The following is a 16,181-nucleotide window of genomic DNA, read 5'->3' on the forward strand; positions in this document are numbered from 1 at the left end:
AGATCTTTGGAGAACAGAGAACCACTTGTATAAATATCAAGAGCTCAGATGGAAACCCAGTTCTAAGCAGAGAAGGGAAAGCAGAAAGGTGGAGTGAGTATATAGAGGGCCTATACAAGGGCAATGTACTTGAGGACAATATTATGGAAGTGGAAGAGGATGTAGATGAAGATGAAATGGGAGATACGATATACGATACTGCGTGAAGAGTTTGACAGAGCACTGAAAGACCTGAGTCGAAACAAGGCCTCGGGAGTAGACAACATTCCATTGGAACTACTGACAGCCTTGGGAGAGCCAGCCCTGACAAAACTCTACCATCTGGTGAGCAAGATATATGAGACAGGCGAAATACCCTCAGACTTCAAGAAGAATATAATAGTTCCGATCCCACAGAAAGCAGGTGCTGATAGATGTGAAAATTACCGAACAATCAGTTTAATAAGTCACGGATGCAAAATACTACCGCGTATTCTCTACAGACGAATGGGAAAACTGGTAGAAGCTGACCTCGGGGAAGATCAGTTTGGATTCCGTAGAAATGTTGGAACACGTGAGACAATACTGACCCTACAACGTATCTTAGAAGCTAGATTAAGCAAAGATAAACCTACGTTTCTAGCATTTGTAGACTTAGAGAAAGCTTTTGACAATGTTCACTGGAGTACTCTCTTTCAAATTCTGAAAGTGGCAGGGGTAAAATACAAGGAGCGAAAGGCTGTTTACAATTTGTACAGAAACCAGATGGCAGTTATAATAGTCGAGGGGCATGAAAGGGAAGCAGTGGATGGGAAGGGAGTGAGAGAGGGTTGTAGCCTATCCCCGATGTTATTCAATCTGTATATTGAGCAGGCAGTGAAGGAAACAAAAGAAAAATTCGGAGTAGGTATTAAAATCCATGGGGAAGAAATAAGAACTTTGAGGTTCGCCGATGACATTGTAATTCAGTCAGAGACAGTAAAGGACTTGGAAGAACAGTTGAACGGAATGGACAGTGTCATGAAAGGAGGGTATAAGATGAACATCAACATTAGCAAAACGAGGATAATGGAATGTAGTCGAATTAAGTCGGGTGATGCTGAGGGAATTAGATTAGGAAATTAGACACTTAAAGTAGTAAAGGAGTTTTGCTATTTGGGGAACAAAATAACTGATGATGGTCGAAGTAGAGAGGATATAAAATGTAGACTGGCAATGACAAGGAAAGCGTTTCTGAAGAGAAATTGTTAACATCGTGTATTGATTTAAGTGTCAGAAAGTCATTTCTGACAGTATTTGTATGGAGTGTAGCCATGTATGGAAGTGAAACATGGACGATAAATAGTTTGGACAAGAAGAGAATAGAAGCTTTTGAAATGTGGTGCTACAGAAGAATGCTGAAGTTTAGATGGGTTGATCATATAACTAATGAGGAGGTATTGAATAGGATTGGGGAGAAGAGAAGTTTGTAGCACAACTTAACTAGAAGAAGGGATCAGTTGGTAGGACATGTTCTGAGGCATCAAGGGATCACCAATTTAGCATTGGAGGGCAGCGTGGAGGGTAAAAATCGTAGGAGGAGACCAAGAGATGAATACACTAAACAGATTCAGAAGGATGTAGGTTGCAGTAGGTACGGAGATGAAGAAGCTTGCACAGGATAGAGTAGCATGGAGAGCTGCATCAAACCAGTCTCAGGACTGAAGACCCCAACAACAACAACAACAACAACAACAACAACAACAAGGCTGGCAAAGCAATTTGCACCCACTTGAATGGAAATCAAAGAAGATGGAAACTTAAAAAATGAGACTATTTTTCCATACCACATGCTCAAAGAAGGCTATAATTACAAGATGAAACATGAAGTACAACATCACATTCATAAAGGAAGGACGATGAACTATCTTGAAACAATGGCAATTAATAAACATATGTCCATCTGGCTGAAGTTAGTACTGAATTACTGGAAACAGTTATCTTACTTGCCACTTCTGACGACAGATACTACTGATAATCCCATCCAGGCCATGTTGTAAATTACCCCTCTTACTCACATGCTTTGTTTTCCTTTATCTGATTTACTATAATTTCTCTTGCGTTAAAAAATGCTTTGTATAATCACAGTTGCTTCACTTACCTGCTCAATCTCACTAGTATATCTTATGTATTTGTAATTTAGGTCCTATTAAACACAAGCTTATTTTGCTCAGCCAAGCCTTTGGAACTTGTCACCAAAGTTGATTGCTTAATTTATTTTCTTCTATGAATAACTGTAGTTTGTATTCATTTCTTTAGTTAATGTGTAACATATTTTATCTTAATTAAATAGCTTTATATCATAATTCCTCTTGTTTTATTCATAAATCAAACATTAACATCTTTCATCTCTGGGAACACTACTTTAAAATCTTTGATCGTGAAAAATTTCACTGCAACACAAATTCATCTTTGTACCTGATGATGGTATAACAGCTGAAAACTGGTTTGGGAAATAAATAATAAATATTTTAGGGTTGACACAACTCAACCAGGAGTCCACACCCCAAAGCCTACTCTGTGACAAACATTGCACTTTGTACTGAAAGAAAGGACTTAGCACATCCAGGTGTTTCATCATCTTGAAGCTGAGGATGATGTAACATGCACAACCACATGTCATGACTTAAATGATGCAATGATTAATGAAGATTTGTGAGCACATATTCTTTTCAGTGATACGGCTACCTTTTGTACCTGTGGCCTCATCATCTGCGACAAATTCAAGCTATGGGCTGATTACCAACCACAAATTGCTAAAACTGGAAAGTTTCCCTCCAAAGGTGTGGCTGGGCCACACCTGACAGTCACAGTTCATTCTTTTAAGCGGAAGCAACAATCACATCAACATCATACCTGGATATACTTGAACAATTCCTGCACCCCTATTGTTTGCCGACAAAATTTTTATTCAGTGATGTTTCAACAAGATGACAAGACATTGCATTCTGTGGACACTGTGCATAATTAACTCAACGACACTCTCCCAGGATGGTGGATTAGACAAGGCTCACCATGATTCTGGGCAGCATGCTCACCTGGTCTAACATCGAATGGGGGTCACATCAAAGGAGAGGCACAAAAGGTGAAGATTAGGGATTTGCAGCACATTTCGGCATTGGTGTGTGCAAGTATCAGGTGCACTGAGTATAGCTGACACCTCTGCTTGGACTGCAAGGGCAGTCACATCGAATGGCAGTGATTTAATGGAAATGGGGTGTCTTCTTACATACTGTATTCATACTCTTTCATATTGTAAACATTTTACTTGAGTTAAAGTGCTACTTCCCAGAAATGCTAAAGGACTTCTCAGGCATGCAGTATAATGATACACAAGCTGTTCAGTTTAACTGAAAACATTGAAAACAACACATCAGTTCCATAGAGTTGCTTTATATTATTTGGCAATCTATTACAGAATTTTCTTCCCACTGCAAGTGGACTGTGACCTTATACCCTATGATAATCTCATCTTGTTCATGTATTGTAATTATGAACGTAGCTATTCATAAGCATAGTTCTTCTCTTCCACATACCAACAGTCTTAAGGAAATACAGAAAGTACACAATGAGTAAATTATAGTTTTTGAAGTATTCCCTGCAGGACTGGTATTTGTTACATTAGCAATTATCCTAAATGTTCTCTCTTGTAGCCTGAATATTCTATCCATGTAGACTATGGGTGTCCTACTGCAAGTTTCAATTCCATATTGGAAATGCAAGTGGGTTAATCCATAGTACACTTGTTTAAGGACAGAAGGGTTTATTACATCTGAGAGATGTTTCAGTAAGTAAATACTGCAGCTAATATTTCTACAGATGCAGCTGTATGCTCTTTCCATTTAAGGTGTTTGTCATTCACAATGCGTAAAAATTTAAGATTATCAGATGTTTCAACTTTAGACCATGAGTGTGTATGGGATTCATTCTAATTCAACAAGAACTTAATTATAACAGTCTTGTCCTTATTCAATGTACGTTTATTCATTGTTAGATATTCAGTGACCAGTTCAGAGTTCTCTTTATTGTTTTGTAATGTTCAGTACAGCCCCAGGTAATAAAATATGTTTCATCAACATAGTTAACTTGTGTAGCTGACGACTGACTTTTTATCTTTGTGGAAACATTCTGCAGCTGCTGAACTACAGCTAAGGACAAAATCATAGTTCACTAGCTTTGAGGTCTGTTGTGTCATTAATATATACTAGAAACAAAACTGGCCCAAGAATACTCTCCTGGAGGACTCCACAGCTGAGAGTTTTGTACGCTGATTTTACTGTTAGAATCTTACTTTCATTCCCATAACATAGTTTAGTACACTGTGTTCTACCTCAAACACAACCTAAGGAATTTAGTGCCACTCCTATTATACCATAAGTTTCTAATTTGGATAACAGTACTGTATGATTCGCTGAGTAATAGGCCTTAGACAAAGCTAGCAAAGTTCCAATGACTTCATTTCCTTTATCCAGTCTGTTTAGCATTTCATGGAAAAAGTTGCTACTGCCGCCATTGAGGATTGCCCTTTTTGGTGCACTTGCTGTGAGTTGTTTAATAGGCTGTATTTACAGAATAAAGATTCCATTTGCTCTAGAAGTATTCTTTGTTGCCAACTGTTGAAGTCAATGAAACTGGACTGTAATTATTTTTATCTGTGGTTGCTCGCTTTTCATACATTGCTTTTAACTCAGTAATTTTTAGAAGTTCAGGAAAAGCCCCCTGGCAAAGATCTGTATATTAAATGTTGTATTGGTTTCACTAATTCATTTTTGTGTTCCTTAAGTAATGTAGATGATGCCACCACAACCACTAGACTTTGATTATCCAGATTATTTTCATTACCTCATATTATGTTACACTCCTTAGGAAAAATGAATTAACTGAGTTTATTGTAATGCTGGTTCAATTTCTTCTTTTTGCGCCTCACTGAAATGTTTTACAAAGGCCTCACATGCTGTCTTTGGCTCACTCACCAACATCTATTTTCTTCTAGTGCTATATTATTGCATCTTGGATTCTCTTCATTTTCTTTGTTTGTTACATTCCAAACATTTTTACTAACATTACTACATTCACTTATCCGTTCAGCATAATGGTTTGCTGTCCTTAGTTAGGAAGTACTGCAATTTCATATCTCTGAAAATCGCCCTCTGACATGCACTTTATGGTGGTTTGCAGAGTATAGATGTAGATATAAAGATATTTCATATTTCCCTTTAATCCGTGGATTTATGTACGGTTTTATTAAACACATAAAAAGTTGAATGCAATGTAAACATACTAGTATTCTCTGTTCAAAGATAACTTGTGTTTTTGTCTTTTACATTACTCATTACTACTTTATGACTATGCCACACGAATAGTTATATTAGTCATCCACTAACTATGAAATAACATTTAGATAATGTTGTGGACATGAATATTTCTATTTTTTTCAGAAATAAATATTATTTCTTTATTATGTGTGATTTAATAATGTATTTTGATTACTTTATCCACCAAATTGTGATGCAATTAATTTGCGGCAGAAACAATTAGAAATTGCAAACCCAACAATATTTGTGATGAACTGCGACTGTTAAAATATGTATCTACCTGAGTGCCTGATACCGCACAAGTTAGTAAGTCTCTATCTCTGTCAGGGCAGTGCTAGATGGTTTGTTTTTGGAAATGTTCTGTTTCCGAAAGTTTATTACAAATTGAAGGTATATTCAGAATGTATGACTGGTTTTTACTTTGAGTGTCATGTCACAACACACTAAAGAAACACAGGCAATTTTTCAATTAAAATCAATGTTCAGTTTGCTTAGATTATTTATGGACAAACGTTACATATAAATAGTTTCAGTTTTATGTTCTACTGTCATTTAATTCCACACATTTAAAGCTTAACTCAGAAGCACAAGAAGAAACCACAAATTTCCATATTTAAAACTAATGTCACAGTTGACTTCATAATGTAATTGGGAACATAAAAAAAATCTACTCCCCAACTGGCAGCAGGGGAATACGCGTATAAAGGCATTAGAGTTTTCAAGCTTTTGGAGCCAGTGGCTGCTGCTTCTGGCAGAAATGCTTAAGGGGAAGGAAGAGGGGTGAAACAAAAGGACAGGTTTAGGAAAAGGAGTAGAGATCGGAAAAGTTGACCAAATCCCCAGATCAGCAAAGACTTACTAAAGGGGATGAAAAGTCTTTCCTCCTCATTGGGTCCATTAAGTCTCCGAAAGCTTGCAAACTTTATTACACTTATATTTGTGTTCTCCGGCCACCACTTGATGCAGATTGTTTTTATCTAACCAATTACATTTATTTTCACTGATATAATATCACAGTCAGATTATTAAAAGGTTTGCACAGGATGGAGTGGTATGGGTAGCTGCGTCAAACCAATCTTCGGACTGAGGTTCACTACAACTAGTACGCATACTTTCACTTGAGTGGGGGTCATGACTTTTTGTCTATCTTGGACAGTGATAATCCTTTCAATATAATGTTCATAGGAAATCACCTGCATGAATTACATGGCAAATATCCTGGGACAACCTAAAAAATTAAACTAAACATAAAACATTGTACACGTGACCTAGAGATGTGATCTAAGTCCCGAAACATGATACAGATTAAATATTTTGCATTTTGACTGAGCAGATGTAATTATTATTAAAAACCTCATACTGTCAGATGTGTCCCACTATTCCATAATGGAACAACTTCAGAAGGACAACAATGAGGATGAGGATGGGGGAATGCAACCACCTTGCATATCTTTATACTGATCACAGACATTAAAAATTTAAGCCAAGCGTATTTCATACTCACAAGGCGAAAAATAGTGTGCGACCTCGAACTTCGTTCATTCATATTTGTCTCACCAATATGTCTAATCTTTTGTCCTCTTCTCATCAATAATAAAATCTGAAATAAGAATAGAATTATAATTGTTGAAGAGAGAACACACATTCTAGTGGAATAGGTAAAAAGTTACTAACACCTATACATATTTACTATTCACATATTACAATCTAGGTTTAGCAGATTATCAAAAATTAGTTCCTAATGCTGCAGGTGTATCACTATCTGCAACTGTAACTAACTGCATTATAACAAAAAAGGATGTTAGAGGCTATGGAACATTAACTGTATTCAAAAGGAACAACCTTTTCAGTGGTAGTAACAAGTTCCTCCTTCAGTCCTGTAACAACTGCTTTTCCATCCTCTTCACGAATTTTCAAGTTGTATTTCTTATCAAGAAGATCATTTATCTTTTCATTATAAATTTCCATGTAGGAAGCCCTGCAAAATTAAGAGCCTTGTAGCAGTACTGTAAATTAAAAACATAACAAAGTACCCTGAAAAGAACGGTTCCAATATCATTTCTTGTGGAAAATTCTGCAATAATGTCTCTACTGTAATTTATTGCTATTTCATCTACCGTAAAATGCTGATCTTGCGAAGGCCAATTTGCTAAATTTTAAGGACACTACAAAGCTGTCTCATGTATCATATATAAAAATCAGGTTCCTAACCATGGAGAATGCAGGATGGAATAATGACAATATTATGAAAAGGGTAGGTAACTACTCACTATGTAAAGGAGCACAGTTGAGACAGGCACAAGAAGAAGGCTGCTGTACTTTTCAGTTTTCAGCCGTAAGACCTTCTTTTAAAGTGATGACACATAAGGGCCCGATTTTTTGTCACGAGACAGTCAGTCCACGGTCAAGTTTCAGATGATAAACCTGGGCTGATTAGAGCTATAACAATGCTTCAACTTAACCGTGGAATAAGTGTTAAACAATTAGGCCACGTGTAAAAACAATGACAGTGTCTGTTCCATTCATACCTGATTATTCAAGAACTGTGAGATTTGTGGTTAGGTTTTACTGCTTGTAGATATTCAACAGGAAACTATTGTAGCAGTACTGAAAGTTAAACAATAGTGCACTGGCCATATGACTGTGTATATTAAGTATTTGTGAAAAGTGAAATTAAAATACTGTGAAACGCAGCTGTGCATCTGTCTGTCGGCTACATTATTTACAATAGTCAGTGTTGGAATCAACAACCCATTTTCAGTCAGTGTAGCAGCGCAGTAAATCAACACCGAGGGCAACAAACAATAAATATTGCAGGCGGGACCGCTACAATCTTCCAACCCGCACACTTTCTTTCAGGAGTGCTAGTTCTGCAAGGTTCTCAGGAGAGCTTCTGTTAAGTTTGGAAGGTAGGAGACGATGTACTGGCAGAAGTAAAGCTGTGAAGATGGGGCGTGAGTCGTGCTTGGGTAGCTCAGTTGGTAGAGCACTTGCCCGCGAAAGGCAAAGGTCCCGAGTTCGAGTCTCGGTCCTGCACATAGTTTTAATCTGCCAGGAAGTTTCAGCGCACACTCCGCTGCAGAGTGAAAATCTCATTCTGGTCACTCTCACTTATTTTCGTACTTTCCTGTGCCACACAAACTTGCTGAACCTTGACTTACCCCTCCCCCTTTTCTCTTCCCTTATTCCAGCACACACATACTAAGCTCTCCAAATTCATTTACATCTGCTGTGCTCTCTCTTCACACATATCCACCCAGAGAGAGAGAGAGAGAGAGAGAGAGAGAGAGAGAGAGAGAGAACAGCGTGGTGTGTGAGAACTGTGATTCCATTATTTCAGTATAAGTGATTGGCACTTGTTCATAGATTTTACCAAACTTTGTCTAAAAGCAGTACTTCTCCACAATGGGAATAAATTTCCTTATGTTCTAATTGTTCATGCAGTTAACAAAGGAGACATACGAGAACCTTAAACTGATATTCACCCATATCCAATACGAGAAATACAAAAGGCATGTATGTCAAGATCTCAAGGTTACTATAATTCTGCTTGGTTTGTCACTTGGGTACACATGGTACTGCTGGTTTATAAGTGAGAGGGACTGCAGTGACAGAAAACATCACTGTCCTGGGAAAAAAAATGGTCTGCTCAGAAAGAACTGTTACCTGGATACAAGAACGTGGTAAAAACTCCTATTTCCGACCCAACAAAATGTATATTTACCTCAACTGCATATTAAACTGGGTCTCATCAAAAACTTTGTGAAAGGCATGAGCAAAACATCACTATGATTCATGTATTTGCGAGAAGTTCCCAAGGATCAGTGAAGCAAAATTAAGGAGTACAGTAAGTAAGGTAATTAATGGCAGACGAACATTTACTTGATTTCTTGAGTGATGAAAAAAAAAAAAAAAAAAAAAAAAAGGTATGGCGGTCTTTCATAAATGTTTGTAAGGACTTTTTAGGCAACCATAAGGCAGAATTAGTGTGACCACACCACCATATGGGACAACACGCCACTTATGATACATTTCTTGAACAATCATTTTGACTTCTTCCTGGATAACCTTGCTGTCATTAGCAACAAACATGGAGAATAGTCACACTAGGACATTTCTCAAAAGGAAAATCGTTACCAAGGCAACTCGAGTACAGCAACGTTATCTGACTACTGCTGGACATTACAAAGCGACTCCCCTGAGGCAAAGTATCGCAGGAAACCAGGAAGAAATTATTAGGTATCCTTCTTCTCTGTTCTTCACTCATATGTTGTTCATTTCTTTGATTAATTTGTGTAACGACATTTTTTTGTTCTCCCTTTGCTCGACACACACAATGCACACAATAGGCTGACACAAGAGTTTACAGAAACTAATATTATATGGAAATAGATGCCGATACAGAAATTCTGAAATTAGGTCTGGATTCAAGGGTAATTACCTTTCAGATACATGTTTTGTTACTGTGAAAAGTTTTTTTCCATAGACGACTGTTATCTGCCACTATTACTGGAACCATGACTCAACACCCCATTAGACCCAACTCTTCTGGCCTCCCTGGACCAGATGACAGAAGTACAAAAAGCACATGCGATGATTTAGAACATCTACTCTACCACATAAGAAAACATTGGAACAAATGACGCAACTGACTCAAAACCACAGATACTAGCACATCAGTCTTTTGTGTAATTTTGATCATAATAAGCATTGTGTACTGCCACCTCAGGCAGATTTGTCCAAATCCCAGCCTTATTTTCCTTTAACCTGCTGGTCCACAAAAGTCATGCCAGTATTAGTGAAGAAGTGACTCAATCACAGTGAACATTTAAAAATATGTGAAAGGAAAAAAGCAGAGGGGGGGGGGTCGAAGAGGGGGACAGAAACTTAGTGCTTAAGCATCATAGGAGTGAGATACTGTATCTAGTGTAAAATAAAAATGAAAAAGAGGACACACCAAAGTCTTCTTTGAGCAATGAAAAAGTGTGTATTACAATCAGACCTACAAAATTGGAATCCTGAGGACAGAATTAATCTAAGGAGGGAGGAAATGTAAACAACTCAAACACTGAAAGCTGGGACTGTAGCACAGCAGCTGACACCATGGCACAGTCCACCAGCCAATGCCCTGCCAGCTAAAAAGCGTAGCGTCAAGAGACATGGCTTCCACAGCTTGAATTTCCATGTGAGAGCATTACAAGGTCTCCCACCAAACAATTGGATTTCCTACTGATTACAAGATGCAAGGCTATCAACCCATTTCCATATGTTTTAACATGGCCTAGATACAAAGCCTTCCACAACTGTCAGTATGTAAGAAAAGGTTTTAAACTACCAGGACCAACCTGTTAGGAGACATCACAACTGGGTTGTCCAATGACGCACAGCCTGTATTGGTTGTCGCTGGATCTATGACACTGCCTCCACTGAGTTGTGAACTAACAACTGCTACCCAAGTGTCCACCCTGCACACAAGGATGTCACATCGCTGCTGCGTAGCTGTTCAGCAGCCACCATCTGCCAGCCAGTTGTTACAGCTGGGTCACCACTACTGCCCATGGGAGGTGGCCATACCTATGTTCTAGGACCTGAGGATCACCATCTACCATCTACAGTCAATCTGTAAGATGTGCTGAACCACATCTGATCATGTTCATCAATAAAGTTTTCGATCAACTCATTGGCTGCCTTCTTCACCTACTCCATCGCCAACTTCCAGCAGAGAGCTACTCGCCCCCTTCTACCCTGCAGTAACCGCTGTTACATTATTTTCTTTAGGTTAACTACATTGCATGTCGTCATGAATGGTTGTCACTTACATGGGAACATTCCCAAGTATAAATAAACAATCTTGATGAAACTTGGTGAATATACAGACGGTCAAAATAATTCAATAGCTACTTTTCTGTTTTTGCCTAATTTCACTTTTAATGTGTAAAACACACCCCGAAAGATATATTACATTTAGCGGGAATCTTTGAAACTATGGTAAACAAAAGTTTAACAATATTATGAAAAAGATAGTTGTCACTCGACCTATACTTGAGTATTGCTCATCAGTGTGGGATCCGTACCAGATCGGCTTGACGGAGGAGATAGAGAAGATCCAAAGAAGAGCGGCGCGTTTCATCACAGGGTTATTTGGTAACCGTGATAGCGTTACGGAGATGTTTAATAAACTCAAGTGGCAGACTCTGAAAGAGAGGCGCTCTGCATCGCGGTGTAGCTTGCTCGCCAGGTTTCGAGAGGGTGCGTTTCTGGATGAGGTATCGAATATATTGCTTCCCCCTACTTATACCTCCCAAGGAGATCACGAATGTAAAATTAGAGAGATTAGAGCGCGCACGGGCTTTCAGACAGTCGTTCTTCCCGCGAACCATACGCGACTGGAACAGGAAAGGGAGGTAATGACAGTGGCACGTAAAGTGCCCTCCGCCACACACCGTTGGGTGGCTTGCGGAGTATAAATGTAGATGTAGATGTATATCAGAGATGCTGAGTCACAGATAAGCACAACAAAAAAACTGTCTGAAAGTGAGCTTTTGGACAACAAAGCCTTCATTGAAAATACACACACACACACACACACACACACACACACACACACACACACACACACACAGAGAGAGAGAGAGAGAGAGAGAGAGAGAGAGAGAGAGAGAGAGACTGGCAGCTGAAGCCAGACTGCGAGCAGCAGCATAAGGCAACCGGCTAGTGCTATAGTGTTTCGAGAATTTCTGCACAAATTCTAGAACCATTCGGCCTTTGACCGTCTCGAACACACGATATTTTAAATATAAGTGTGAGAGAGCTTATCTACTGCGCGTCACCTGTCTGTGTGTGTGTGTGTGTGTGTGTGTGTGTGTGTGTGTGTGTGTGTATGCAGGTCCGAAGTGCGTAGTAGGAAGACTGTAGACACGGTGGTCGAATGACAGCGACAAGTGTTTGCCGGTCACACCATGGAAGTTTAATGAAAGAACACAGCAGACTTAAGGAATTTCTGTGTTATTCCGTGCTGTTTTATCACTTTGACTACTGAAGTGAAAAAAAGGAGAACAATCGAAATATTGTTAAATTAATGCTTATCTTGGACTTGGAAAGGATAAAACGTGTATTCAGATTCAGGATGAGAATGGACATGGTTTTTAAGCCAACTTTCTCTTGTGTGTAAATGAACTTTGTTTCGAACCTTTGGATATGCGAGGAGACTTACTTGACAGTGTTTGTTTGTGTGGAAAATGAGATTTGCAAAAGTTTGATGTTTAAATATACATCGTTAAGTGAAGCAAAAGAAACTGTGTACGTCTGCTTATTTTTATAAGTAGAAAGAGTCTTGAGAAATTCTTGTTCCTTGCAAATATACTTCGGAGAAGAAGAGAAAAGGAGGTTGCAGCAGCCAGCTAACCAGCAAGGAAAGTCGGCTGACCATCTCAAGTAAGTTGTATCGTTAAAGAAGTGGGACTTTACACACATACACACATACTTCACTACTTTAAGTCGTCAAAAGTGTTAAAGTGTGAATCAGGAGGAGGCTGGGGCAGGGAGGGAGAGGGATGGCAGGCTAGGGGTGGGGGGATGGCAAAGTGCTGCTTGTGGGAGCGTACAGGGACAAGTTGGAGGCAGGGTATGGCAGCTAGGTGCAATTGGAAAGTTAGATGCAATGCAGGTCGACGAGAGGGGTGGGGGGTGGGGGAGAAGCAAAAAGACTGAGGGCACACTGGAGGGAAAGAGGGTTGTGTAACACTGGGATGAGAACAAAGATGGGGCTAGACGAGTAAGCACAATGACTAACGCAGGCTGAGGCCAGGAGTGTTACAGGAACGTAGAATATATTAGAGAGGGTTCCTACCTGTGCGGTTAAGAAAAGCTAGTGTTGGTGGGAAGGATCCAGATGGCACAGGCTTTAAAGCAGTCACTTAAATGAAGAAAATCATGTTGGGCAGTGTGCTCAGCAACTGGATGGTCCAGCTGTTTCTTGGCTGCAGTTTGTCGGTGGCCATTCATGCGGACTGACAGCTTGTTAGTTTTCATGCTCATGTAGAATGCAGCACAGTGGTTGAAGCTTAGCTTGCAGATCACATGATTGGTTTCATGCCTTCAATGGGATGGGTGATGTTTGTGACCACCTCTCCTTCTCCCACTGGCTAGAGTGGAAGCACTTTCTGCCACCAACCCTACCAATCACACTCAACCAAAGACCAATGTTAAACTATGCCTGACTCAGTACACTTCTCCATCCAACCGTGATCCGTCCCCATTGTCCCCAAATCACCCCCTGTTAACTTCCCACAATTTCTTAACCTTGAACCTTGCCTCACCATCATTCCCCAAATCCCTCCTGCACTCCTACCTTCTACACCTTTCCTTAAGTCCATAAGCCCAACCACCCAGGATGAACCATTGTAGCCAGTTACTGTGCCTCCACTGAGAGAATCTATGTATGCTCTTGCAGACCACGACCTTCACCCTATTACCCGCAACCTACCCTCCTATATAAAAGATACCAACCACTCCCTTCACCGACTCTCCACAGCTCCCGTTCCTTTACCATGTGGTGCTCTGCTCGTCATTACTGATGCCACCTCCCTTCACACAAACATCCCCAATGCTAATGGCCTTACCACTATTGAACACACCTTTAACAACACCCAATGGATTCCAAACCAACAACTTCCTTACTAGTCATCATGACCAACTATATCCTCTCCCACAATTACTTCTACTTTGAAGGCATGACCTACAAACAAATCTGGGGTATTGTTATGGGCACCCACATGGCACCATCCTATGCCAACCTATTCATGGGCCATCCACAGGAATCCTTCCTAAACACCCAGAATCCCAAACCCCTCACCTGGTTCAGACTCAATGATGACATCTTCGTGATCTGGATTGAGGGTGCGGTCACCCTATCCACAGTCCTTCACAGCCTCAACATCAATTTGCACCAGAGACAACGAGGCAATCAATGGAGTGGCATCATGTAAATTCACCTAAGAAAAAAAAATTCAAAACCACACCTTCTGCTGGAAAAGTTATGGCTTCGGTGTTTTTTGATTCCGAAAGACTCTTGCTTGTGGACATCATGCCAAGTGGAACCACCATAAATTCTGATGCATATATGACGACACAGAAGAAACTTCAAGCTCGACCGAGTCGTGTTCGACCACATCGGCAAAAGCAGGATGTTTTGCTGTTGCACGACAATGCACAGCCACATGTCAGTCAAAAAACCATGGAAGCGATCACAAAACTCAGATGGACAACACTGAAACACCCGCCTTACAGTCCTGACCTGGCTCCATGTGCCTATCACCTCTTTGGGAAATCGAAAGACTCTCTTTGTGGAACAAGGTTTGAAGATGATGACTCCCTTCTGCACGCTGCCAAACAGTGGCTCCAGCAGGTTGGTCCAGAATTTTACCGTGTAGGTATACAGGCGCTGGTTCCAAGATGGCGTAAGGCTGTTGAGAGGGATGGAAATTATGTGGAGAAATGAAAATATTGTTCCTAAAGGATGTATCTACACACTGTAAAACTTTCAAACAAGTAAAATAAAAGATGTATTAAAAAAAAAATAGTGTGCATTTCTTTTGGAGTGAGTCTCGTAGATTTGATCTGTTGCTTCAGTTAGAAACTGGTGAGCCTCAAGCAGTTGCAGGTGTAGACAGGGCACAACAAACTTTCAGCACCAAATTGAAAAGCAAGAATGTAGGGAAATCAGTAAAGAGAAAGAAAGTATTTTCTTAGGTAGTTCCAAAGGAAGAGGTGTTGGCCAACTTTTGCAGGACGAACTAGGATCAGAATACCAGGTCAACAATTTTTTTAAACCTAGCGCTGGTCTGAAACAAGTGACAGATGTTTTAGGACCACTTTGCAAAGATTTCGCAAAAGAAGACATCGTGGTTATAGTGGGTGGGCCAGGTAACAGAACTGACAGAGATCCTGGGTACAGTATAGAGTGTGATCTGGCAAAGATTGCTTCAGCATCGAAGCATATTAGTGTTGAGTTTGTATCTGTTCTTGGGTGTGATGACCAACCTCATTTGAACTCTTCTGTCAGGAGAGTTAATTTGGAGTTGGAACGGCTGCTTATGTCGGGTGAAAGGTCACACATTGGTGTGGTTCCTGTTGATTCTTTCAATAGGTGGGATTATACTAGGCATGGCCTTCACCTCAACAGGAAAGGGAAGGGTAAACTGGCTGGGAAAATAGCAGGAAAGTTAAAGGTGAGAGGCACTGTCATGAGTGATACAATACCAGTGGTTTTAGGGTTCAGAAAAGACCTCTTTTTAGGGTAGGGAGGACAGAAGGAAACCAAGTTTTAAGAGAGCTTAGGACTGAGACAAACCTTCAGTTTGAGAAAGAAACCAAAAACCATATTTCTAGCTTATTACATCAGCATAAACAGCTATTCGTTAAGAATTTTCATCAATCAGTAGAAATTTCAACTCTACCCAATTTTAATGTCAGCTATCTTTATTACATCAAAATATTCAAGGACTGAGAAATAAAATTAATGAATTAATTATCTGCACAGATGAATTCGAGTCCTCAAACCTAGCTGACATAATCTGCCTCTCTGAATATCATGTGACAACTGGTACAGAACTTTTAAGTGTTACAGAATTTAGGTTAGCATCTCACTTTTGTAGAGCAGAAATAGAGAAAGGAGGAGTTGCCACATTCGTCAGGAACAGTCCTACATTTAAGAACATAGATATTCATAAATTTTGCCTAGAACAGCATATGGAAGCATGTGAAACATAAGTATAATTTCATAAAAAAATCTTTCATAATATGAACTGTATATCGAGCACCTGCAAGTAACTTTCATCTGTTCATAAA

The 16,181-nt window shown here is 39.8% G+C and overlaps 1 protein-coding gene across 1 annotated transcript in view; it reads right to left on the reverse strand.

Annotated features, from left to right (window-relative positions):
* The window catches only part of LOC126263130 (uncharacterized), a 252,741-nt gene that overhangs the window by 182,446 nt on the left and 54,114 nt on the right, over nucleotides 1-16,181 (reverse strand). Inside the window, exons 4-5 of the mRNA XM_049960152.1 lie at nucleotides 7,176-7,311; nucleotides 6,838-6,933 (exon numbers count right to left, since the gene is read on the reverse strand). Of these exons, the coding sequence (XP_049816109.1) occupies nucleotides 6,838-6,933; nucleotides 7,176-7,311 (232 nt within the window). The remainder of the gene's footprint in view (nucleotides 1-6,837; nucleotides 6,934-7,175; nucleotides 7,312-16,181) is intronic.

The sequence above is a fragment of the Schistocerca nitens genome, chromosome 6 (genome assembly GCF_023898315.1).
Source record: "Schistocerca nitens isolate TAMUIC-IGC-003100 chromosome 6, iqSchNite1.1, whole genome shotgun sequence".
In the NCBI taxonomy this organism is placed as follows: domain Eukaryota; kingdom Metazoa; phylum Arthropoda; class Insecta; order Orthoptera; family Acrididae; genus Schistocerca; species Schistocerca nitens.